Source organism: Lemur catta, chromosome 9, assembly GCF_020740605.2.
Source record: "Lemur catta isolate mLemCat1 chromosome 9, mLemCat1.pri, whole genome shotgun sequence".
In the NCBI taxonomy this organism is placed as follows: Eukaryota; Metazoa; Chordata; class Mammalia; order Primates; family Lemuridae; genus Lemur; species Lemur catta.
Window position 1 is genome coordinate 39,304,262 of NC_059136.1, and position 24,189 is coordinate 39,328,450.

General features: G+C 36.7%; 1 protein-coding gene across 5 annotated transcripts; it reads left to right on the forward strand.

Annotated features, from left to right (window-relative positions):
* Positions 1-2,371: 2,371 nt before the first annotated feature.
* On the forward strand, positions 2,372-24,189 carry ZHX1 (zinc fingers and homeoboxes 1). Of its 5 annotated transcripts, none has more exons than XM_045560533.1 (4): positions 2,372-2,383; positions 8,564-8,680; positions 17,270-20,119; positions 22,607-24,189. In XM_045560533.1, exon 3 carries the CDS (start codon positions 17,495-17,497, stop codon positions 20,114-20,116), a length of 2,622 nt encoding a protein of 873 aa, XP_045416489.1. In that variant the 5' UTR covers positions 2,372-2,383; positions 8,564-8,680; positions 17,270-17,494; the 3' UTR covers positions 20,117-20,119; positions 22,607-24,189. The 5 variants fall into 5 exon arrangements, with proteins under 5 accessions (XP_045416489.1, XP_045416487.1, XP_045416491.1 ...); XM_045560531.1 differs by lacking the exon at positions 2,372-2,383 and adding an exon at positions 2,400-2,739; XM_045560532.1 differs by lacking the exon at positions 2,372-2,383 and adding an exon at positions 3,601-3,671.

Here is a 24,189-nt window from a genome sequence, read left to right on the forward strand (position 1 = left end):
CCGTTGGAAGCCTATTCCTCTTCAGATGACACCAGTGCTTAGAACTTTTTATTCAAAGCTCTTCATTTCCTACAAATATTTTTTCACTGTTCCAAAGGTGGAAGAACCTCTGAATAGCAAAAGTGCTGCGCTTTTTAAAACCTGCTGAACAACTTCTCATCTCTAACGGTATTGAAGTTTTGTCATACCAGTCTGTGCATGAAAAACTGCAAAATATATGCATAAAAACATCTAGACTCTTCTAATTGTGCCAATCCATGGGTAAAAACTTACTTCTGGAGCCACACAGCTGTTAAAATCAGTCATATTTACAATTTTTATAAATGAGTTTATTTTAATAAAAACAAGTTACTCTGTGAGCATGATCTCTAAACAGATTTATGTGGGCTGGCACAATCTGCTATGCTAAACATATATTCATATTGCTTAAGTTTGCAACCAGTTTTTTCGAGTGGTGATAACAGTCTTGCTTTGTACAAGGATACCAAATAATTGAGAATTCAGCTAAGGACACTGTTCTCAGCACTGTGCTATTGAAATTGTTTTCTTGAACAGAATTGCCCTGTGGACATGACCCTAAACTGGGAGTATTCTGGGCTGCTGGCATTGGGCGGTGAACCAGGGAGACAGCTTACAGAGAAGAGGTAACTCTATAAACTGGTGCTAAAGAAAACCAGGAAAGAGGAAGACGAGGAGGAGTGGGAGGAGGAGTAAGAAAAGGAAGAAAGGAAGGGAAGGGGGAGAATGTGAAGTTTATATTCCTCAACCTATATCCCCAAAGGGGTCTCTTTATGTATCACTCCTTGATCTCCTCACAACTTTCATTTTGATACATTTTTATGCTCATGTATTTTGCTTGGCTACTAGTCTGTAAGCTCCTGGAAAACAGGAATATTACCTAACTCAGTTTTACATTTCCCACAGTGCCTGGCATGCACTGGTGCTCAAAAATCTAATCGTTAAACACATAAACAAAAGAATGAATTTCTGTATTTGAAGCATTTCCTTTCCTCAGAGCTAATTCCTAAGCAGCGGTTTTGAGCAGGGACAGTATTGCCCCTTAGGGGGCATACTGAAATTTTAGGGGGGCAGTTTTTGTCTTGCAGTTCTCTTATCAGTGGCAGAGTTTTTATTTACATTGTGAAAGATCTATTGTTTTATCATTTTTATTGATATTAGTATGTATAGTATTTAATTATAAACTACTCTTTTGCCTTTATTTAATAGAACATTACATTGGTTTCTTGAAATTATTTGTATAGGTAGTTTACATTATAAATTTAATTCCAGGAGAGTAAAGTGGTGCTAAATTTTTTGTTGTGTTGTAAATAACGGGCATTGGGATGGCAGGATTGAGAACTTCTGCTTGTAAGATTAAGCACACACGGGTTCTAGGATTCTAAGATGAAACCCACAACAAAAAGACGCTGGTGTACATTGATTTCAACAATCAGACTTTCACTTTAAGCAAGTGCATATTTTAGGATTACTGTGGCTCAGCGGAGCACTGCTGTCAAAGCACAAAGGGTCCACGACGAGGACGGGGGTGGGGAATAAAAGTCGAGGCGCCCAAGAGCTCTCCCACGTCCAGGGCCGGGAATGCGCGCGGAGTGGCCTGGAGGGTGAGTGGTTTCTCTCGGCTTTGGTTTATATTCTTTCTCATTCTAACAATGATGTGGGGCTGAAGGGAAAGGGAGCGGGGCGGGGCGGGGCGGTGACGCCGTCCAGTTGTCCCGAAAGCCTGGCTCCCCAGCCAGCCCTCGCCGCGGGGCCGCTTCACTGTGAGGCGGTCGGGACGTGGAGACCCCGGCTTGAAAGGAAAGTGACTCGTGAGGGGCAGAGGGAGCAGAGGGGGCTCCGTCTCACACGGCGGTTCAAAGTGAGGTTGGACTGAACTTTTGGTGTCAACGGGTGGAGCCGCGCTCGAGGCTGAGTGGAGACCGGAGGCAAGAAGAGGTGGCGCTGCAGATGACAAGGGGCGCGGCGACTTTTGACAGCGGGCGGGGTCTGCGGCCGGAACGCGCCGGCCTCGGGAAGGCGGGGCGCCCATTGACAGGGGGCCGGCTTCGCCCAGGGGGCGGGGGCGGGCCCTACTGCCTCCAGGAGATGGGGCGTGGCATGACAACGGGCGTCTCGGTGGGAGAGCATGCCCGCCCCTCACGATCCGGGGGTGACATTAGAAAGGCGGAGCGCCCGGAAGGCGGGGCTGCCTTTTGGAATGACCCGAGGGAAGACAGGGCTTCTGTGGACGGCAGGCGGAGCTATCGCCGGCAGGAGGCGGGGCCTCTCCCGACAGGGGCGGGGCTTCCGCGGGAGGGGCGGGGCTTCTGTTGACAGGGGGGCGGGGCGGCTCCCTACCTCCCAAGGCGCGCCGATCCCTGGGGTAGGGGCCCGGTCGGACCCTAGTGAAACAGCTGGATCAGGGCGTGGAGAGCCGGGCGCCGCGTGGGGTGGGGGGCGCGGAGGGTGCGCGCGCGCGGGAGGGCCCCGCCTCGGCCGGCTCTCTACCTCCCCCCCTCCACCCCCGACGGCCGCTGGGGCGCGCGCCTCTCCTTACAGCCCCATCCCGGTTCCTCACGCTCCCCTGGAGCCGCGGAGCTGCCGAAACCCTTCTGCGGGCCCGCGGAGCAGTTCCGGGTTTAGGGTTCACAGGTCAGAGTTGACTCCCTGAAAAGTGCAGCCGGTTTGAAATGCAAGATGGCGGCGGCGGGGCGCTGAGAGGCGCGGCGGCCCCTGCAGGTAGTGGCGCGAGCCGGCTCGGCGACCAACGGGCCCGAAGCCCCGGGCTGTGGGTGGGAACCGGGGGCACAGAGCCCGTGGCCAGCCGGGAAAAATGGACGGCGCGGGAGGAGGGCGGCCCCAGGGCAGAGACCCTGGGGGCTCAGCCGGTTTGCGGCGCCGAGTGGCCGGGCGGACCCAGCGCCGAACGTCCGAGGGGGAGGGACGGGGCCTGCCTCGCCGCTGGGCAGTCGCCGCGGAGGGACGGACCCACAGCCTCCTTTGCGCTCTCGGGGTTTCTGCAGCCGCGGAAGGAGCTTGGGGGCGGGGAGGGAAAAATCTCAGCCCCATCGCTTGAGAGAAGACCGAGCAACTTGGAATTGTTGAGGGGAGTAAAGACTGAGTCTCCCCGGGCTGGGGGCGCCGCAAGGATGGAGGACCCCAGTAATGTTGGTAGTTCTAGGGGAGGTCAGGAGCGCTGCCCTCCGGGGCGTGTGGCCACCGCGTGGGGACTCAGGCTTCCTGAGAGTAAGGAGAGATTCTCTTGCTGCAGCTGAGTGCACTGGCTTTGGGGTTGGAGCCCCCGAAACCTTTTGGAGGGAAGACTGTATCCCTAGTTCAGGGAAGTCTGTGCACCCATTTCGGGGACAGGCTCTGTTGGGGAAGACTCAGAGTTGAGTCCTTAAGAACTACATTACGAGTTTGAGGAAGCCCTGGGATTTAGGGAGAAGTTAGAGAAGGGAGAAAGGTTCTCTCTCTGTTTCAGTAGCGGGGTGGCGGGGGTGGGGGTGCGGTAAGAGAGGGAGAGGCTGACACAGGGAATCCTCCAAAACTTAGGGCCTAAAGGAAACAATCTACTAATTCCTCCTGGGGAGTGACGGACGGCGCTAAAGGGCAGGAAAGAAGAGCCCTGGCAGATGCCCTTTCCCTAGGTATTTACACCAAAGTTGGAGGTAAAGGGACTTGAAATTCTTTGTTTCAATACCTCTTCCCCTGCTCCCCTCGTGGGTAACAGTAAGGAAAGAGCATAACCCTGAAGAAGGAAAAGATTCCATTTGACATCCTTAGTTTAGGTTAGTGATTTTCCCAGCCTCTGGAAGGCGTCAACGAGAGACTTGGGGCAGGGGAATTAGGAATAGGGACTGGGGGAAATAGAAGAGGAATATAGGGAAGAGATTGGGTGGAGCAGGAATTCCATAGCGCTTTTCTGTCATCTCACCGCAGCTCTTTAAAAAAAGATGCCAAGAAGTAATCTTTGAGAGAAAAATGTAAGCACAGGCTAATAGAATTTGTGATGTGATTAGGTTGAGAGTCCACGTAACTTGAAAGGAAGAAGCAATTCTCTTGGAGGTTACTATGATAGCAGAAAAGGGAAAATCACAAGATTGGGAAATATACAGTGGTTCACCATTAGGGAGGTAGACCATTAGGGAGGAAGAAGCAGGAATAGTGATTATTTGTTGAGTTGGGGTCTGTGTGGTGTGTGTGTGTATGTATGCGTATAAGTGCACCTTTAGATTGTTGGTATTGGTTATTGTTTCTCAGTCTTTGTCTGAAAAAAGCTTTGATTTGTGTTATATGGTGCTACGGGAATCTTTGTTTTTGAAAAATTATCCTGAAAAAATCCTTTGTTTTTATGCCGGTAGTAAAGGTTAGCAGGAGTTGCTTCTAACAGGGATATTGGCCCTAATGTACCCATAGATTATTTTAATTTCTAAAATAGCAATTCTGACTCCTAATTTTAAGAAAAAAAATGTGTGTGCTGCCAATGACAATAATTCAGTGACAGGACATAAAAGAAAAAGGGCTTTCATGAATATTTCTTCCTCTTAGTTTTCCTCTCCTTTCTCAAAGCGTTTTAGGGCCAAGGAGACTAATTTTATGTAAAGTAAAATGTATAATCTAGGGTCCTTTCAGTATAAAAATGATAGCATTTCTTTTGTCAGTGAATCTTCTTTGTTGAAGTACCTCTTCAAATGCTTTATTTAACAATCAGGATTAAAATGGGAAAAAAAGGATTAAAGTAAGACTTGGGTAACCAATGATAGCGATGATTCAGAGAGATTTCTTGAACCTTTCTTGTATTTTCAGAGGAGGTTTAACATCTTTAATGGAAATGTTTTAAAGATACAGCTCAATTATAAACTAGTTTAGAACTTCACATTTGGAACATTATTATACATGTGTGTTGTTCTTTGGTTTCCCCAATGTGTGTGTAGGTCTAGTTTTATATTCAATGCTGAACAGATTAGGCTGGGTGAACCAGAGAGGCATTGATGCCAGATGGTTTGAAAATATGCTGAGGCTGAAAACATAAATGTGCCTGTGCTGGTGAACGCTTATTGGTAGATTTGTTTTCCTTATAGCTGAGTTTATTATTTCACTGGATTTGGAGGGTAGCTCATGAATGATGTGGCAATTATTTCACCGTTAATGATACTTGTAAGTTCTTTTTTTCAATAAATATGAATGAAGTTTTACAATTATTTTATTAATGAAATTAATATCATAGGTAGGGTGGTTCATTTTGAAGATTTTTCTTCCTTTTGTATTATATTTCACATTAAGACAAAAGTAATGTTATGATGTATCATATATTTTCTTTCTTATGTTAATTGAGCACAAAATGTGATATTTGAGACTTAGTTGGCTATAAATTATGGCTTAATACTTAAGAAAGTACTTTTAAAATTATTAAAATGATCACAAATGTAGCTGAGGAAATAATCCTTTTATTTATGTTACAACATTGAGGATTTGGGCCCAGAAGACTCCACTTACATTAATATTAACAATATTGAAAGTTCAGTACCTAAAGCTAGTTTTTAATCTAATATCATAGTCAATGCAGTTATTCAATGAGGTGTTTGAAATTATCTGTTACACTATTTATGATAATAGCCAGTGTTACATGGTTTTTGAATTTAAAATCCTCTTAAATAATCCTATGTAATTTCAAAAGTAAATTATATTTCTTTTTTAAAAAAACTGTGATACTAGCCTTTGAATAAGAGCCCATGTTTCTATACTATTACTGATATATTTTATTGTATGCTTGTTGCTCTGGTATATTTGTAGTCATGAATAACCAGATTTGCATGAATGAAGTTGCTAATTTAGATTACTAATCAGGATATACATTTGAATTTACATTTTGGAGATCTGTATTTTATATGGTTAATTTTTAAAGTAAATATTACTATGTAAATTTTTATGTAGTTGCCACGGTTGGTCTTAAAAGACACTTATTCTTGGCATTTTACATAATCAGTATTCTGTAATGTATTTAAGAAGCATTAATATACACCTTTGGCCTAAACAAATAAGGTGATATACTTTGGAAAAAAAGTATATATGAGCAGTTTAAAAATGACATTTATTCAAGGGAGTCAATTGAATAAATCATTTTTAATGCAGCATTTTTAGTTTTAGTTTTTGATTTTAGATATTTAAAAAATCATATGATCAGAGCTATCTTAACAACATTAAAATGTTAAAATGGCAGCCATATCTGTTTACATTTATCATTTTAAATAAAATAACTCTGTCGTTACATTTTGGTGATTTCATATTTCCTATTTGATTTCTGACTTTCTTTTCCCCCTTCCTAAAGGTCTTTCTTTCCCTTTTTTGGTTTTTGTAAGAAATGAAGAGATAGGCGGTTCTGGTATTTCTAAGCACTTCACTCAAAATTATGTTTTTCTTTTATTCTAAGTTTACTCCCTTTTACTGTCCAATATTGTCAAAAAGAAGTGTGTTAAAACTTTGCTGGGCATGGACTATATTTGGGAGTTGAGGGGATGATGAGAAGAGAACAATTTCTCCTCATTACTGTGATAAGATTACTTATATCAGACATTTGCTAGTTCTGTGAAATACCCCTTAAAATGTGTCATACAGTAGTGATTCATTTTGAAGCTAAGGTCAGAGAAAGTGTGTGTGGATAGGGTTAATGATGATTGATTAATGTCCACCTTTTAAAGCCAGCTTGTTCCGACATGGTTTAATATGCTCAAAGGTATGAAATGGCAAATAACATTTATTAGTTGATTGTTACCCAGATCAGTAAAAATTTTAAAATTTTTACTGTTTTTCAACATTTAGCAAATTTTAAAGATTTCCTTTGCTAATGTTCATTGGGCTCTTACTGATTACCAAGAAATATTCTAAAAACTTTACATGTATTACTTCTTTCAGTCCTTATAACAACCTTATTAAGTTCTATACTATTATTAGCTCCATTTTATAGATGAGCGGGCTGAGGCACAGATAGGCTAAGTCACTTGTCTAAAGCCACACATCCTGTATGTGACAGTGCTGGATCTGTTCCAGAGTTTAAGCTCTTGGACTTTATTTATAATCCGTCTACTGCCAGAACAACTTGTTCTCTTTTATTATATAATGTATATGGTTGATAGGAAGTAATCTCAGTATCAAGACTGAAATAACATCAGGCAAATATGATATTCATTCAAAAGTATTGAAGAGCTCATTTGTTGCTCCTCTAGTAGCCTTGTGCCTTTACATGTCTTGGTAGCCCGTCAAGAGACTCTTTTTCGGTAAAATATCTTGCAGTGACTGTGTGATTTAAGAATGGATTGAAATATGTTACCAATTTCCTACAAATATTAATAATTCATTTTGGAAAAGAACCTTCCCTCTTTGGCAGCTGTTTCCTATCTTTTCTTCTAGTCCACATCCTGTAGATGAATGGCTAAGGAGTGGCTGATCAAGGAGATAGCAGGAAATGAAATTGTAGAATCCCAGGCTAGAGATAACAGGTTGGAGGTTTCATTGGGCCTGCTACTGCTCTTTTGCTTTTCATGAAAATAGTGTAATTATTCACCCTAAGCTTTAACTTAACATAGAAGTATTTTATTAGAGGATTGGTATATTTACATTACATTTTGACTTAAGAGGGCTCTTCATAAACTTGTACGTAATAATAGCAGAAATAAAAAATAAGGTGTTTTGGGAAAATAATTTTCCCTACTATTCATTGACTTGGTAAACAGAGTAATCAGGGCCTAAAGAAAACAACAACAAAAATGCTTTAATACTTCAAAAACATTATTTACTTTTATTCTAATAAGGGAAGCAGTTATAGTTTTTATTCAGTTTTTCTCATGGCTTTAACTATTCTGAGTTATATATTACAACATTTTTGGACACCGGCCCCCAGTCTGAACTTTTAGAGAATGATTTTCAATTTGTTTGATTGTACAATACTAATGCACTGATTGTAAAGCCATTTGGTAGTAGCTTTCTAGCAAAAACTAAATAGTTAAATACTAGTCATTCTATTAGATGACCACATGTTTAGGGGTAGAGTGCCACTAGTTTATTTCAATTATCATTGGCTTCTATTGTCAGCATTAATAATCCTCTCCATTCCAATTAATACATAGTAAATTAGGATAGCAATATCAGTAGGTTTATGTACAAACACATAAACACATACACCTACTCCCATTTCTTAGTTTAACTAAGTTGTCTTTCATAACCTTTGTGTACTAATTTTTTAAAATTTCCAGTTTCTACATGTTAACTTTTATATTACAGACTGCATACACTCACATTTTGAAATTTTATTAAAAATAGTCTAATAGTTACTTGGTTGTTCTATATGATATAAATAGAATTTTTTAATGTGTAGTTTTAAATTTTGTGTTTTCTACCAGTATCGGGTTTGGCATTTACATGGTTCTTTTAAAATTTTTATGAGGAAATAATTTTTTTTTCAAAATTACATTTATTTTTAAAAAGCTAAAGCATAAACTGTAAAATTTCCTGACTAAAGCTAAATTATACTTAGACTAATAAAATGATATTACTTTTTTTGTAGGAGAAGACAGATAGCTACTTTGGACCTGTTGGTAATGATGGCCTGAGCTAAACACCTCCTAATTAGAAGGGATCCCCTTCCCTTACAAAGGGCAGGATGCTGAGGAAGCTGTGGCAAGTATGTGTCTCATTGATTTGGTATGGGAATACTCAGATACCAAATGCACTCACTTTAGATCCCATGGTACTATATTTGGCTAAAGTTTTTAAAAGCTTTCCTTAAAAAGCAGCAGATATATGCTTAATACTTTTGTTAAAAACATACTTTCAAACTTTAAAAACTAGGAGTATTGACTGCTTTAATTTCCAAGGAAACAGCATCACACTTCATAATAAATCTTATATGGTTCATTTATAATTGATTTTTCAGTTAATATTTGCTGAATTCTGCTATGCATGAGGCACTGTATCAGGTGCTATGATAACAGGTAAATAAGACAAATGAAAGTCGTGAAGGCAGGGACTTTTAGTGTGGGGAAATTTATCTAGAAATTTTACTAGAAAAATGCTTGAAGACTTATAAGAACAATTCCTGAAACTATATTTATAATATATAGGCTACTAATAATAGTTAATTATAATTATAAAAATTAGGATATTAATTAAATTCTTTTATTTAGATTAACCATACCAGTATTTAAATAGTTGAATATATTTGTACATAATTGCTTTTATATTTTATTTATCTGACTGTTTAATTGGGTTTTATAAAAAGCATTAGATTACATACTATATGTTGGAAATATTGATAGTTTCGTAATTGTTTATTTTGGATGATTCCAGAAAATACTAGGAAAGATTTGGTAACCATTAATGTGGTGGTTCACTTTTTTTGAAAAAATTGATAGAGTTCTTACAAGTTGATATTACCAATACTAATTACTATTATTTTTCAAAGTGAACCATTATATTGTCAGTCAAGTTGGTAATGGTTACCTTTATTTTATAAATAGGGAAGATAATGAACAGATGAATGGTTTTTTAGCCTCTCAGAGATAATCTCACTTGGAACTAAGAATAGAATTCTCGTGTTAGTCTGCTGTGAAAGACTTAACACACCTTCTTGAGAAAAGTAGGGAAAAACTGTTTTCATCAGAAAATTACTTTTGGATCACATTCGCAAACTACTAACAAGATAGGAGATTTCATGATAGTGCTAGTTTATGTATCATTCTCAATGTATTGCATACCTACCTACATGCCAGCTGGGGGTAGGAAACCAGGATGTTAGTGTCCTAGAGAGAGAGAGAGAAAGACCTTTCAAAAGGACATTTCACTCCTCAAATCTGGGGTCAGAGCTTGCCAGGAGAAATCTGTCCAGCTTGGATTCTTCTTTTAATCTTTAGCATCATTAAGGTCTACTTTCTCAAGTGGAAAAAAACAGGTAGAGAGGATAGAGTTTCTTAACCTTTCAGGCTTAATTAGCATCGCCAAAGAGATCCGCTGGACTTATGATATCTTTGGCCACAGTTTCTTTTATGCTTTCACTTTTATCACTTTCATTCCTGTCTCTGTATTCACTTTAGTACTTGATTTTTTTATTGTCTTGAGACTGGTTTTTCGCAATTTTGTCAAGATTTATCTCACAGGTAATGACTCTTAGGTTACCAGTAGTCTTTAAAAACATTTGTTGTGGATACAAATTTGGGTTGTCAAATTCCTAATTTAATTTTTTTTAATAACTTGACTATTGCTTCTGAATATTTTGACTTTGAAAATGCCTTAAGTGTATAAAAGCTACTTTTTTTTTTTTAACACGGTGGATACCGTTTGTTTTAATTTGACCCCATTATTCTTTGTTCCTACTATTTAGACATTCTGTGACTTTGGTGGATTTGTAACTTTTAGTTTGAATACAAACATATAAAAATAAATATTTTCAGCTGGCTAAACAGAACTCTTGACTCAGAGAGGGAGAAATGAAACTAACTAGAATAGAGTCCTAAGAATTCTCAGGATATATATATATATATATATATATATATATATATATATATATAAATTTTATTCCCAAATATTCTCAGTGTATGTATTTTTGCTACCTAAGAACAGTTTTATTTAGTTGATGCTAAGTCAAAGCTAACATGATCCTTAAAAACTATAGTGTCTTCTAAATGTTCTTATTTGACCCAGAATTTGTATAAAAAAAAAAAGTTTGTTTTAGTCACATAAAATCTTTCCCAAAATAACGTGGTTTTGTGGCTGACTAGGCCAACATACTGTTATCTGTTAATCATTTAATTTGAAGTAAAAGACAGCCAAAAAAAATAGAGGCTTGGAAATTCAGTGCAGTTATGGCTCTGCTTAATTATAAAAATTTTTAGACTTTTTTTTAGTAGTAAGCACAGAATTTGAAGCAGTCCACTAATTTCTTATAGTGTATTACATTGAGGACTTTTTAATCTTTTCAAAAATGTAGTAGAACACCACTAATGTACAGTTTTCTCACGGAACAGAGAAGTAATGGTTCTAAGTGCAAATTTGCATTTGCTATCTTTACAAGAACTATGACCTTTCTCCTGAATTTCACTGCAGGAATAATTTTTGAATGTTTTTGTCTCCCTTGTTTTACTTTTTAAGTAGTCCACAAATTTAGATATACTCTATTCACACATAAAACTGATTTATTACAACAAAATTTTAGATGTTAGTAAATGTTTGTTGAATGTTCATTGCTATATTTTAATTAATAGAATGTTTTAGATTCAAGGATGTTTTAATACTGTAATGACTAAGGTAATTTTTATTAGTAAGGATTTTACCATTGAGAGTAATCTGTTGTAAAGCAAGCTCGATTGTTTTTTATAACTCTTCTATAAATGAGTGCTTAATTTAATGAAGTAAAGTATATGTTATAATACACAGTATAGATATATTTAAAAAATTTTTTTGGCAAATATTATTGGAGTCCTAGTATGCACTTTCTCAGGACCTGGAAATATAGTGGAGAGCTAAGCAGACTTTCTTTCTGACCATTAAAAAAGAACTTTGTATAAGAACTGCCAAAATTTTTGTATTGTGGTGACATAAACTTTGCTTATATTAAATGCTTTTCTGTAGAGAAACGTCGTCGTAATTATTTTGATGAGTGCAGAATCATGAGTTGATTGAAGAGCATCCTACCCTCAGAAGAGCCAGGATACAACTAGATCCATGGAAATTGGCTTGGCCAGATCTCTAGATTATGGGTGATTTGGAGGGCTCTTAGAACCAGTCTGAATTCTCAGAGCATGGCAGCAGCTCCAAAAACCATCTGGAATATACCTGAATGCTATACATACTGATGGATTCCTGCTTCCCTGGAAAAACCTTTATGTAGCACATGTTTTTGCCTTAAAAATAGAAAAGAGACTTTGTTTCCAGCTTAAGACAAATGACCATAGAAATACATTAGCCTATTTGTAATTTTAAGGCATTGAAACTATTGTTTGTTGTATTTTATAATAAAACAGTATTATAACAATATTAAAGAAAACTTGTAAATATCACACATAAAAATTTCACCATAATCTCATGTGAAATTCTTTTTTATATATTCTTAGTCTTTGTTCACACACATACATATTTCCTCACAGTTATTATAATTAATATGCAAATTTTGTTCTGATTTTTAAAATAATTAATAGTGAATGGGTAATTTTTCCATATTCTTTAATTACTCAATTGGTTATCATTTTTAATGGCAGTATAACAATTAATTGATTTGACCAGTTTTTTTTTAACATATTTCTCTACTGAAAGCAATTTTTTAAAGTAATTATATATGCAGTGCTGGATGCATCTAGAGCATACTTTTTCCTTTATTGGCAGACTTAATTTTAATTGTTTTATAATAATTGCAATGCCACCTGCAACTGACCTCTAACCCCTTTTTATAGACAAATAGTACAAGCTTCCCCCAAATTGATTTTAAGCTCTGTTTTGAGTTGACCTTCAAATAGAGGATGTGATGCTTGTCAGCTAATAGTAATTTCTGTATGCCAGTTTTCCTGTCTTAGTCCCAATGTGTTTTAATAACAAAGCGAGATAAATTGGAACCACACCATAGAAATTCTTATTCTGTATTTTTACTCCTTCTGCTTTTTCATTCAATTTTTGTGCCTTGTCAGTTGATTAGGTTGCCTTTTTAAAAAAAGAGTAAGAGAGTTTATAATATTAAATAGATGATATTTCTTCTTTTCCTGAAAGAATTTTTCAGGTACTGAAAATAGCATCAATTAGGCACCTTCTATGTACCAGAGTGGGTGAGGGAAGCATTTTTACTTGATCAGCCTCTGAGGTAGATAACACCATTCTACTTCCCCCAGGGAAGCCTTCTCTGCTTCTTTTCTAGAAGCCTCCTGCAATGTGCTCAAAGAGTTCCTGACACTTCCTCTCTCACTGCATTGATCATAGGTACTCTAAGTAATTGTTTACTGCCTTATTTATTTGCTCCACTGCTGGTACGTGACAGACCAGAGTCAGTCTGTCTTGGTCACCACTGCATCCTTAGTGCCTAACACAGTGCCTTGCACATGGTTGACATTCAACAAATAGTTGTTGAATGAATCTGTTGAATTGAAGAATCTTAGTTTTATAGGTGAGAAACTGAGGTTGAATTGAGTAGCTTTTCCAGTCACCTAACAACTAAATGATAGAGTTGACTCTAAAACCTGTGGTTTTACCCTATACCACAATGCCTCTGTGAATTAACTTCTCTGGGCCTGGGTTTCTTCTTCCATAAAAATGGGGCAGTTGTATTAAGGTCTTTGTTTCCTCCAAAATCATGACTTTATAATAAGAACCCTGAGGATGCCTTTGTTTGCTCTTTAGTCTATTTTTAAACTGTGTACATTATGCAGAATTGAGCCTTTGGACCAAATCTTGAAGCTCTTTTGGGAATTCTTAGTTTCCCTTTAGAAATATAGTAAATAATACACTGACCCTGATTTCATTAGGGAAATCATAGAGAACCTGAAGGTAGGTTGTAGTGATTACTTTTAGGAGGAAAGAGGAACAAATTATTTCTCAAGTCTATGTGATTGGATATAGAAGTACCCAGAGGTTGATGCAACCTGTAACATCCAAGCTAATCAGATTCTTAGTCTTTTGCATTACTGAAAAGTTTTTTTTTAAAGGCTCTCTTTTAAGTAACTTACTTAATTTTAAGTATATTACGAAGGCCAATGTTTTCAAAGGAAAAAGCACAATTTTGGTTGTATATCACTAGGTTGTAATATAATATATGAATATTTTATACTTTTCATGACTCTAGCAAAAAATATTTGAGCTTTTAAAATTTGTTTATATCTGTTTCAATTCTTACTAACTGGCTAATCTGAGTAATGAACTAGTTGGAAGAAAATGGAAGTACTAATTTGGTAGCATATTCCTATTTTTATGCTAGATAAGATAAAAGATAAGAAGTTTAATCCCAAAAGCTAGAGAACCAGAAGAATAAAAGGGATTTAGCTCTTCAGGTTTCTCTTCTGTATCTTTTGTTACTTCTGGCTACTTTGCATTACCTCTGGATGCCCCAGGCCAAAGGACATAATCAAGTCACTCTAAATTAGTTTTAAAATTTCATGGCTCAGCAGTGGTAGGGAAGAGAACTTTGATGAAACTGATATATTATCTTGAAAGTGTTTTGGTTTTAAGGCAAGAGCTTTTAAACACATCTTGGAATCCCTTGGAAGTGGCAATGGGGATTGCGAGATCCATGGGATGCGGTCAGGGAGTGGTTTAGCGTCTGCCTCCTCCAGCCAGACAGCTACTCTTTTATCTGTTTTGCTCTGGGTTTTCTCATAGTATTTTGTTTGAAGAAAGAGCTCCCCTGCTTAAAGCAAAAGGTTTGAAAACCACTACTTTAAGGAAAAATAGTTTTAGAAAAAAAACCTCTATTTTTGACTTCTAGTTATTAGTATTCCCCAATTAAATATAGTTTCTCTCAGATTTCTGGAGAGTAATAGTTACAAAATAGCTTACTCCCCTGCCTTTCAGCAATTTCCCTTTACTACCCAAAATATGAGTGATGCTCATTTCTTACTCTTCCACTTATTTACAGCAATTTAGGGAATTCCTGTTTCTAATGACAAATGATGATCACATAGCTGTGATCATACTTGAAAATGTATCACATGGCTGTGTTGATACTTGAAAAAAAATAGTGGTTAACCTCTACTTGGTTAGGAGATGGCATTAGCTCAGTTTATAATATTAGTTAAGAAATAGTTTTAAATTTCAATGATATCTTCATAATCTCTTAGAAATCAAAAGGATTTTATAGAAAAAAGAATGACACCTTCGAGAGTAGGGATTTTGGACTGATACCACTATTATTCCTAAGCTGACACTCTTTATTTGTAATATGGGGAATTAGGGAACAAGGGACTTTTAGTCCAACTTTCCATCTGCTGCTTGGATCCATCAAATGGATATGTAGTTTATATTTGAATAATTCAGTGAGGAAGATCTTACCACCTTCAAAGCTCAGGTTATTCTCTCTCTGGACAGCTCTTTCCTAAGAGTGTTTCTCCCTTTACTGACTCAGTGTATCTTGTTATAGGTTGTAAGTTTGCTTTATGATCCTTGAAGTAAACTCTTTGCTCTTCCCTTCAGCTAGGACAAGGTTGATGCTAGTAAATTAAAATAGCTCTAATTGGTGGTAGAGAATGAGACCACTTACTCATTTTTTTCATTTTCATTTGGTTTAGACTTCAGAAACACACAAACTTTAACTAAATTGGCACCAGGATTTCATTTTAAATATTTTGGGTACAAAATTTATTAAAATGTATTTATATGATCCTAATTCACATTTTCTAGATGACTTGTCATTATTGTGAATTTCAGCTACTGTTCTCTAAGGTGATGCCCTCAAGCCTTGTTGAATTTTGTAGGACTATTTTCCTATTCATTTTAGCTCAATTTAATAAACATTTAGTGATTACCTCCTTCAGTCCAGGCTTATTGTATGCAGTGGGGATGCAGACATGAATGAGATGTCAGCCAAAATAGCTCAGCTGGGATAGCATTAGATTGAAGATATAAAGGTCCTTGGATAGATCCAAAGTTTCAGGGACTTTATCTCAATAAAGCTGTGTCTTAGTCTGTTTGCATTGCCATAAAGGAATACCTGAGGCTGGGTAATTTGTAAAGAAAAGAGGTTTGTTTGGCTCCCGGTTCTGCACACTGTACAAGAAACATGGCACGGCACCAGCATTTGCTTCTGGTGACAGTCACAGGTTGCTTCCACTCATGGCAGAAGGTGAAGGGGTGTTTGTGTGTATAGATCACATGGCAGAAGGGGAAAAGAGAGAGAGAGAGAAAGGTATCAGGCTCTTTTTCACAACCAGCTCTCAGGAGAACTAATAGCATGAGAACTTACTACCATGAGGATGGCACCTAGCCGTTCATAAGGGATCCTCCCCCATGACTCAAACACCTCCCATTAGGCCCCACCTCCAACATTGGTTATCAGATTTTTTTCTTTTGAGACAGGGTCTCACTCCATCTCCCTGGCTAGAGTGCAGTGGTGTCATCATAGCTCACTGCAACCTCAAACTCTTGGGCTCAAGCAATCTTCCTATCTCAGCCTCCCAAGTAGCTGGGACTATAGGCCAGTGCCACCATTTCCACCTAATTTTTCTATTTTTTGTAGAGATGGGATCTTGCTCTTGCTCAGGCTGGCGAGATCAAATTTCAGCATGAGATCTGGAGGGGGTCAAACATTAAATTCTAGCAAACTGTTACTAAAAAAAAAAAAAAGTATGGGACATAATATCTATAATAAGGAGACCACAGGTATGGATGTGGTGGCAAGGCCAGAAATGTAACATTCCTCTGCTATGATATGGTAAGTGCTAGACCAGAAAATAAACAGGGGAGGAGATGTGACCAAATGAAAAGGAAGAGATAATCTATGGGGCAGACAGAGAGATCAAGTGCACACACAGGTGTCCCGGCCTAAGGAAGGACCTGAGCAAGGGTCTGAAAGTATATTGAATGTCCCTGGAATGGCAGTCATTTCTGGTGTGCTGGAGCATAAGGAAATAGAAGGAGACAGATGGTAGGAGGGGAGGCAGCAAAATGAGGTTAGACCAGGTTGTGAATGGAATTATATGTCCCTCAAGGAGTTTGAACTTTATTCCTTCAGGATTGGGGATCTATATCAGGAGACTGATGTTTTATAAATTCTGGTAGTATGGTGGAGAATGATTAAGAATAATGTCTCTGACTCAGTGATCATTCATCCTGTATTTTTACTATTTTGCCATAGTTGAGCATGCTTGGGGCTGATGAGATAGACCAGTAAGAATAAGAGGACATAAGTGATGGATTGAATTTCTTGTACACTTAATGGCCATCATTTTTTAATATCTGTGACTGCTCTTTATAGTTTTAAAGTTCCTCCCTGTTAACAGATTGTCATCTCACATTGATAATAGTATGCCTGCCAAAGCAGGCCCTTTCCGTCTTCCCTTCTAATATATTACTGGCTAAAAAGTACAAATAAACAGGCTTGGATCTGACCCACAAGTACAGTACATGACCTTCACTGTAGACACCTATTTTGATCTTTAGAGGACTTTTTTTCTGATTCTTGTCTTATTCTAGATCTTTATAACTAAGCTATCCAGCAACTTTATATAAGTAAAATATAACTCTAATTTGTATAAAAGATCATAGTCACTCATTTTAAAACATTTTTAAATTTATTTTAATGTAGGTGATTGGAGTTGTGCTTCAAGAATTTCAGCAGTTCAGCGGTATTTTATCTGCTAACAGTAAGCTCTTTACCTGATTGCACCATGAGAAAGCTGCTAATGAGACTTGACGAGCACAAAAATGGACTTGAAGAACCAAAAGCCATTGTTTTTATATGAAGAATACTGAACAGTTTTAAGCCTCAATGCTTTTTAATCACCACTGAGATTTTCCCCATAACATCAGAATGGCAAGCAGGCGAAAATCAACAACACCGTGCATGGTCCTTGCCAGTGAACAAGATCCAGACCTTGAATTGATATCAGATTTGGATGAGGGTCCTCCTGTACTTACACCTGTAGAAAACACCAGAGCAGAGAGTATCTCAAGTGACGAAGAAGTTCATGAATCTGTGGATTCTGACAATCAGCAAAATAAAAAGGTTGAAGGTGGCTATGAATGTAAATATTGTACTTTTCAAACTCCGGATCTAAATATGTTTACTTTTCATGTGGATTCAGAACATCCCAATGTAGTGCTAAATTCATCCTATGTTTGTGTTGAATGCAATTTTCTTACCAAAAGGTATGATGCACTTTCTGAGCATAATCTGAAATATCACCCAGGAGAAGAGAATTTTAAGTTGACTATGGTGAAACGTAATAACCAGACAATCTTTGAACAAACAATAAATGATCTGACTTTCGATGGTAGTTTTGTTAAAGAGGAGAATGCTGAGCAAGCAGAATCTACAGAAGTTTCTTCTTCAGGAATATCTATCAGTAAAACTCCTATCATGAAAATGATGAAAAATAAAGTAGAGAACAAACGGATTACAGTTCATCATAACTCAGCTGAGGACGTTCCTGAAGAGAAAGAGAATGAAATCAAATCAGACCGTGAAGAAATTGTAGAAAATCCAAGTTCTTCAGCTTCTGAATCTAATACAAGTACTTCCATTGTGAACAGAATACATCCAAGTACTGCCACTACGGTAGTGACACCAGCAGCCGTTCTTCCTGGATTAGCACAGGTGATAACAGCTGTATCAGCTCAGCAGAATTCTAACTTGATTCCCAAAGTCTTAATCCCCGTTAATAGCATTCCCACCTATAATGCTGCATTAGATAACAACCCCCTTTTACTTAACACCTACAACAAATTCCCTTATCCAACAATGTCAGAAATTACAGTTCTTTCTGCTCAAGCAAAATATACAGAGGAACAGATCAAGATATGGTTTTCAGCCCAACGTCTAAAACATGGTGTTAGTTGGACTCCTGAGGAAGTAGAGGAGGCAAGAAGAAAACAGTTCAACGGAACAGTGCATACTGTACCTCAGACCATAACTGTTATTCCTACACACATTTCTACAGGGAGCAATGGTTTACCATCTATTTTACAGACATGCCAAATAGTTGGTCAACCAGGTCTGGTCCTTACTCAAGTAGCTGGAGCAAACACCTTGCCAGTAACAGCACCTATAGCCTTGACGGTGGCAGGGGTTCCAAATCAAACAAATGTACAGAAAAGTCAGGTACCTGCTGCTCAGCCTAATGCAGAAACAAAGCCAGCAACAGCAGCAGTTCCAACTTCTCAAAATGTCAAACATGAAACTGCATTGGTAAACCCTGATTCATTCGGCATCCGGGCAAAAAAGACTAAAGAGCAACTTGCAGAATTAAAAGTTAGCTACCTTAAAAATCAGTTTCCCCATGATTCAGAAATTATCAGACTTATGAAAATAACAGGCCTGACGAAAGGAGAGATTAAAAAATGGTTTAGTGACACAAGGTACAACCAGAGAAATTCAAAGAGTAATCAGTGCTTACATCTCAACAACGATTCCTCTACCACCATTATTATAGACTCCAGTGATGAAACCACAGAATCCCCAACTGTTGTTACTTCACAGCATAAGCAATCATGGAATCCTTTTCCTGACTTTACCCCCCAAAAGTTTAAAGAGAAAACTGCAGAGCAGCTTCGTGTCCTTCAGGCAAGTTTTCTCAACAGCTCTGTACTTACAGATGAAGAATTAAATAGGTTAAGAGCGCAAACCAAACTTACCAGAAGAGAAATTGATGCTTGGTTTACAGAGAAGAAGAAATCAAAAGCTTTAAAGGAAGAGAAAATGGAAATAGATGAAAGTAATGCAGGTAGTTCCAAAGAAGAAGCTGGGGAAACTTCTCCCGGAGATGAAGCTGGTGCAGCTAAGTCAGGGAGTACTGGCAAGATATGTAAAAAAACACCTGAGCAGTTGCACATGCTTAAAAGTGCATTTGTTCGAACACAGTGGCCATCACCAGAAGAGTATGATAAGTTGGCCAAAGAAAGTGGGCTTGCTAGAACAGACATAGTTAGTTGGTTTGGGGACACCCGTTATGCTTGGAAAAATGGAAACTTGAAATGGTACTACTACTATCAAAGTGCCAATTCGAGTAGTATGAATGGTCTGTCTTCCCTTAGGAAAAGAGGGAGAGGGAGACCCAAAGGACGGGGAAGAGGAAGACCACGTGGGCGGCCTAGAGGAAGCAAAAGAATTAACAACTGGGACAGGGGACCGTCACTCATAAAATTTAAAACTGGAACTGCAATACTTAAGGATTATTACCTGAAGCACAAATTTCTTAATGAGCAGGACCTTGATGAACTTGTTAACAAATCACATATGGGCTATGAGCAGGTCAGAGAATGGTTTGCAGAAAGACAGAGAAGATCAGAATTAGGTATAGAATTATTTGAGGAAAATGAGGAGGAAGATGAAGTTATTGACGACCAGGAAGAAGACGAAGAAGAAACAGATGATAGTGACACTTGGGAACCCCCACGACATGTGAAGCGGAAGCTTTCTAAATCAGATGACTGAAATGTAAGTTTTTAAATTGAGTGTATATTCATCAACCACGTGCATTTGAACAGTCACCTTGTTGTATCAGTCATCTTCACTTTTGATATTTTTTTCTGAGTTTTTCTTTTCCCTAATATGAGACTAGGTACCACAAGTATAGCCAAGAGATAAATTATTATCATGTGTAGCTTGATTATTGTGATTATTCTATTTATTACATAGAGTTCATTTTTGCTTTAATTATTTATTTTTCACATGAAATGTTTTTTACTGTGTTTTAAGGGAAAGTTACCCATTCTTTAAGAATGGAGACTGGTAGGCGAGGGGGATTCACAAATAAATATTAAACATGACTAAAATGTATTTCTTGCAACCCTCCCTTCACTAAAGCTTCATTTTTTGCCTATTTAAGGAAAGGATTCAAAAACGAAAACTAAAAAGAAGGGGAAAAGTATACCGAAGGAAAGACTTACCACAGGGGTGAGGATTGCTCAGTTTTAGGAAACTAGGTGAAGATGGGTATCTTTTTTTTCTTCATTGTGTTGCCCCCAAAACTTTATTAGATTTTTAACTAGAGTTTAAAATGCTTTATGTATTCAAATTATTCAATATCTTTTTCTATTAAAAGTCAAAGATCTATTCTAGGCCATATATAAATAAATTCATGTTTGCTTAGGTAGCATCTGTGTTTGAAAACTGTGATATAAGTTATTTCTGTCATAGAGATTAAAAGGCAAATAACAGATTTGATATGAAATTAACTCAATTGCCTAAAATGTCTTTTCATTCTTTGATATAAAACAAATCTACTACCAGCACAAACATTGTATTTGGTTAAAAATATATCTCTGTAGTCCTAAAAAGTACGAATAAATATGGTTAAATTTGAAAGGTCTTGGCATGTTCCTTAAACCTTATATAAATTGAATTAATCAAAATTGTACCATAGTTACAAATCGGATACCTGATTTGGAGTTAGGACTTCAGTTGTTAATAATTGTGCGATTCAATAACATGATTTTTATTCTTCCTTATTCTCTGTTTTAGAGTATTCTACACTTCACTACTTTGAAAACAATGCAGTTGTCATGAAATGTTTGTGTATGTCTGTCAGTAGTCCGAATAGCATCTTGTCAGAAATTACCGCAGTGTTCTCAAACAGTAAGGGAGGAAATGAAACATAGAGCGTCATTATTATTTTACAAATGAGCATTCTTATTTCCATGGCTTTTTACATCACTACCCCATCCTCTACTGATATGCTCTCTTATTCTGTGAGGTTTTTCCTTAATTCCCCCATGTTTTCTCCCTGGTTTTATTTATTTTAACAATTATTTATAGAGAGCTTAATATGTGCCAGGCACTATTCTTATTGCTTAGTGATGTTTTTTCCAGGTTTTGTTTTCATTAACATTTTTTAAGACAGAACAACAGATGAAACTAAAAATGTATCTATTTTAATAAGCAGTATAAATCTCATCCTAGGTTATGGGGTAGAATGTAGTAAGTCATAAGAAGTTAAACAGTTTTGTACAGCTTTATCCTGAAGTGCAGCCCTCCATTTCCTAATGTCAGAAATCTTCAGGACAGGCTTTCTTCTGACCCAGATACATAAAATATTTTTAACAGGCATTTTTTTTTTCATTGCTAAACACAAAAATGTGCACTCAGCCAAGATTAAATCAGCAAATTCGTTGCTGCAGTGAATTGTTGTTGTTGTAACCTCTGCAATGATTTTGTGGGGAGTTGTAATCTTCTAAAAATAATGTGAACATTTTTGTACGGTTTAGTTTGATCTTTAAGTTTGTGTGAATAATTCTTAAGTTATATCTTTAATATTGACACTGTAGTGGATACTAATTGTGGTCAGAAAATTCACAGAAAGCTACAGTTTTCAAAAAATAGTATCATGTAGGTTACTTATACACAAAATTGTAAAATTATAAAATGCATTAATTATCAAATTATTGGCTTAATAAAATAATTTTTTTACTTATAAGAGGATTCATCATAGGTTTCCCTTTATAAAGAGTTATTTCTTCATTTAAATATGGTTCAATTTATAAAAAATAAGTTACCAAAACCTTCCCAAAGTAGTTATTACAGAAAGTGAGGTCCATATATATCTTTTGCACATGCCAGCCTTGTATGTAAATAGAAAAAAATACAAGAGTCATTAGATTACAGTCTCTTTTTTATAAATACTGACAATGAAATATATACTTCCTGCTAATAATTTTTTTATAAATTATTACATAAAGGTGATAAATGTTTATAAACGAATCTGGCATATGAAGAACATATATGTGCACACACACATATATATGAGTTGCACACAAGTCTAGTACATTATATAAGATGTATATTACAAGTGATCTCTATTAATAAGAAAATACAGAAGATGTATTTTCATGCCTAATTGATATAATTTTTGTTTCTAAAAGTAGTAAAAATAAAAATATGGTTTTCTTTACATTTTCAGTTTTTTATGATGTTTTTCTTTTATAGCTGCCTAAAACGTTGAAGGAGAATCAATTCTTCAACTCAAGATGTCTGATTTACTGTGAATGGGCCCAATCTTTGATGACACTGAAAACGTTTTGGGGCATATACACTCTCAAAAACCAGGATCCAATACCCAAAAGAAACGGAACTTAATGTTGTGCCAAAGTTAAACTACTGCAGTTGGCGGAAGTTCTGCAATGTAAATAGAATACTAATTAAAAAACAACTTGTAAAAATTCAAATTTTAATACAGTACATTTTTATTCTAATATGATGGAGACATTCTGAATCTTAGACTTTCTGAGGGGGTTTAATGACCACTAGAGCTTGTCCTCATATTTTGTCCAGCTTAATACTATGTGTCTAGTAAGATGGGCTTCATTGCCTCTATGCTTTGATATGTGATTAAGCTTAGAACTTTTGAGTGACCAAACGTTTTACAGAGTAAAAATTGTTAGAAATGGGAATAAAAAACCAAACCCTGATTTATTTCTATGTCTTATCAGGCCCTGCACTAAGATTAAAAGTTGTGCATGAGCTTATATAATTTTAAGTGTAAAAACAGCCTATTTACACATGTTGGAACAGTAAGAGTTTGTGGTATCACTGGCCCTTAATAATTGGATCTTTCATTTAAACACATTCATGGATACCACTATTTCTACTTGTAATTCATCTGTTACTTTTTTCATTTGAAGCTGATTTTATTTTTATTAAATGGAAGAGAATTAATATTGAAAAAGGAAAAGAAACTGGCATGAGAATTTGGATAGGGTGAAACTCTGAAATAAATATTGTACCAAAAATGTGAAAAAGAATCATGTAGTAAATATATACTTAGTGTTTTCTTACAATCATATGGAAATCAGATATGTTTGTACAGGTGTCAGATCAGAATTTTCAAGAATTATCGTTCGGTGAAATTCTACTTTATATAACAATTTCAGTGAATAGACAAAAAATTCTGAACTGATCATAATAAGTTAAAAGTTATACATCATGGGAGCGTTAACTGTTAGCTCTTGCCATATCAGGAGACTGAAAGTTCATACTAACTTATAAATTTTGTAAAGACAGGTGCTGTTCATCCATGCTGAGAAGAACCCTTTCTTTTGTGGCAATAGGACCACTTTTCAAAATGTGCTTTCTTCATAGAAGAAATATTCGGTTTAATTAGCTTTGGATTTTAACATGGTTTTCTGAATGACCAGCTGTAGTAGGCTTGGCCAGTTTATTTTATCTAATACAATGAATAATAAATATTAAGCTCTTGGTTAAATGTTTGTCAGCTAATGAAAATGTTATGAAAAAGCCTTGAATATGCATGCTGCTTTCATTTTTATAAACTTTTTATTTTTTAACTATAGCTTTATTAGTAATTCCAAAATGCTGCAATTTAGCTGATTTCTTCACTCAGACAGCTGGCTTTGTGGGTGGCTTTTTTCATACTACTGTTAACTTTTTTAAAAAAGAAGCAATGTAAAGACTTAACAATTGAATGCACTAAGCTGTTTTTTCTTTTACATGTTTTAAAATTTCTTAAAGCACTCTGTATTATAATGATTAAATTGCTCCCTTTTTTAAAC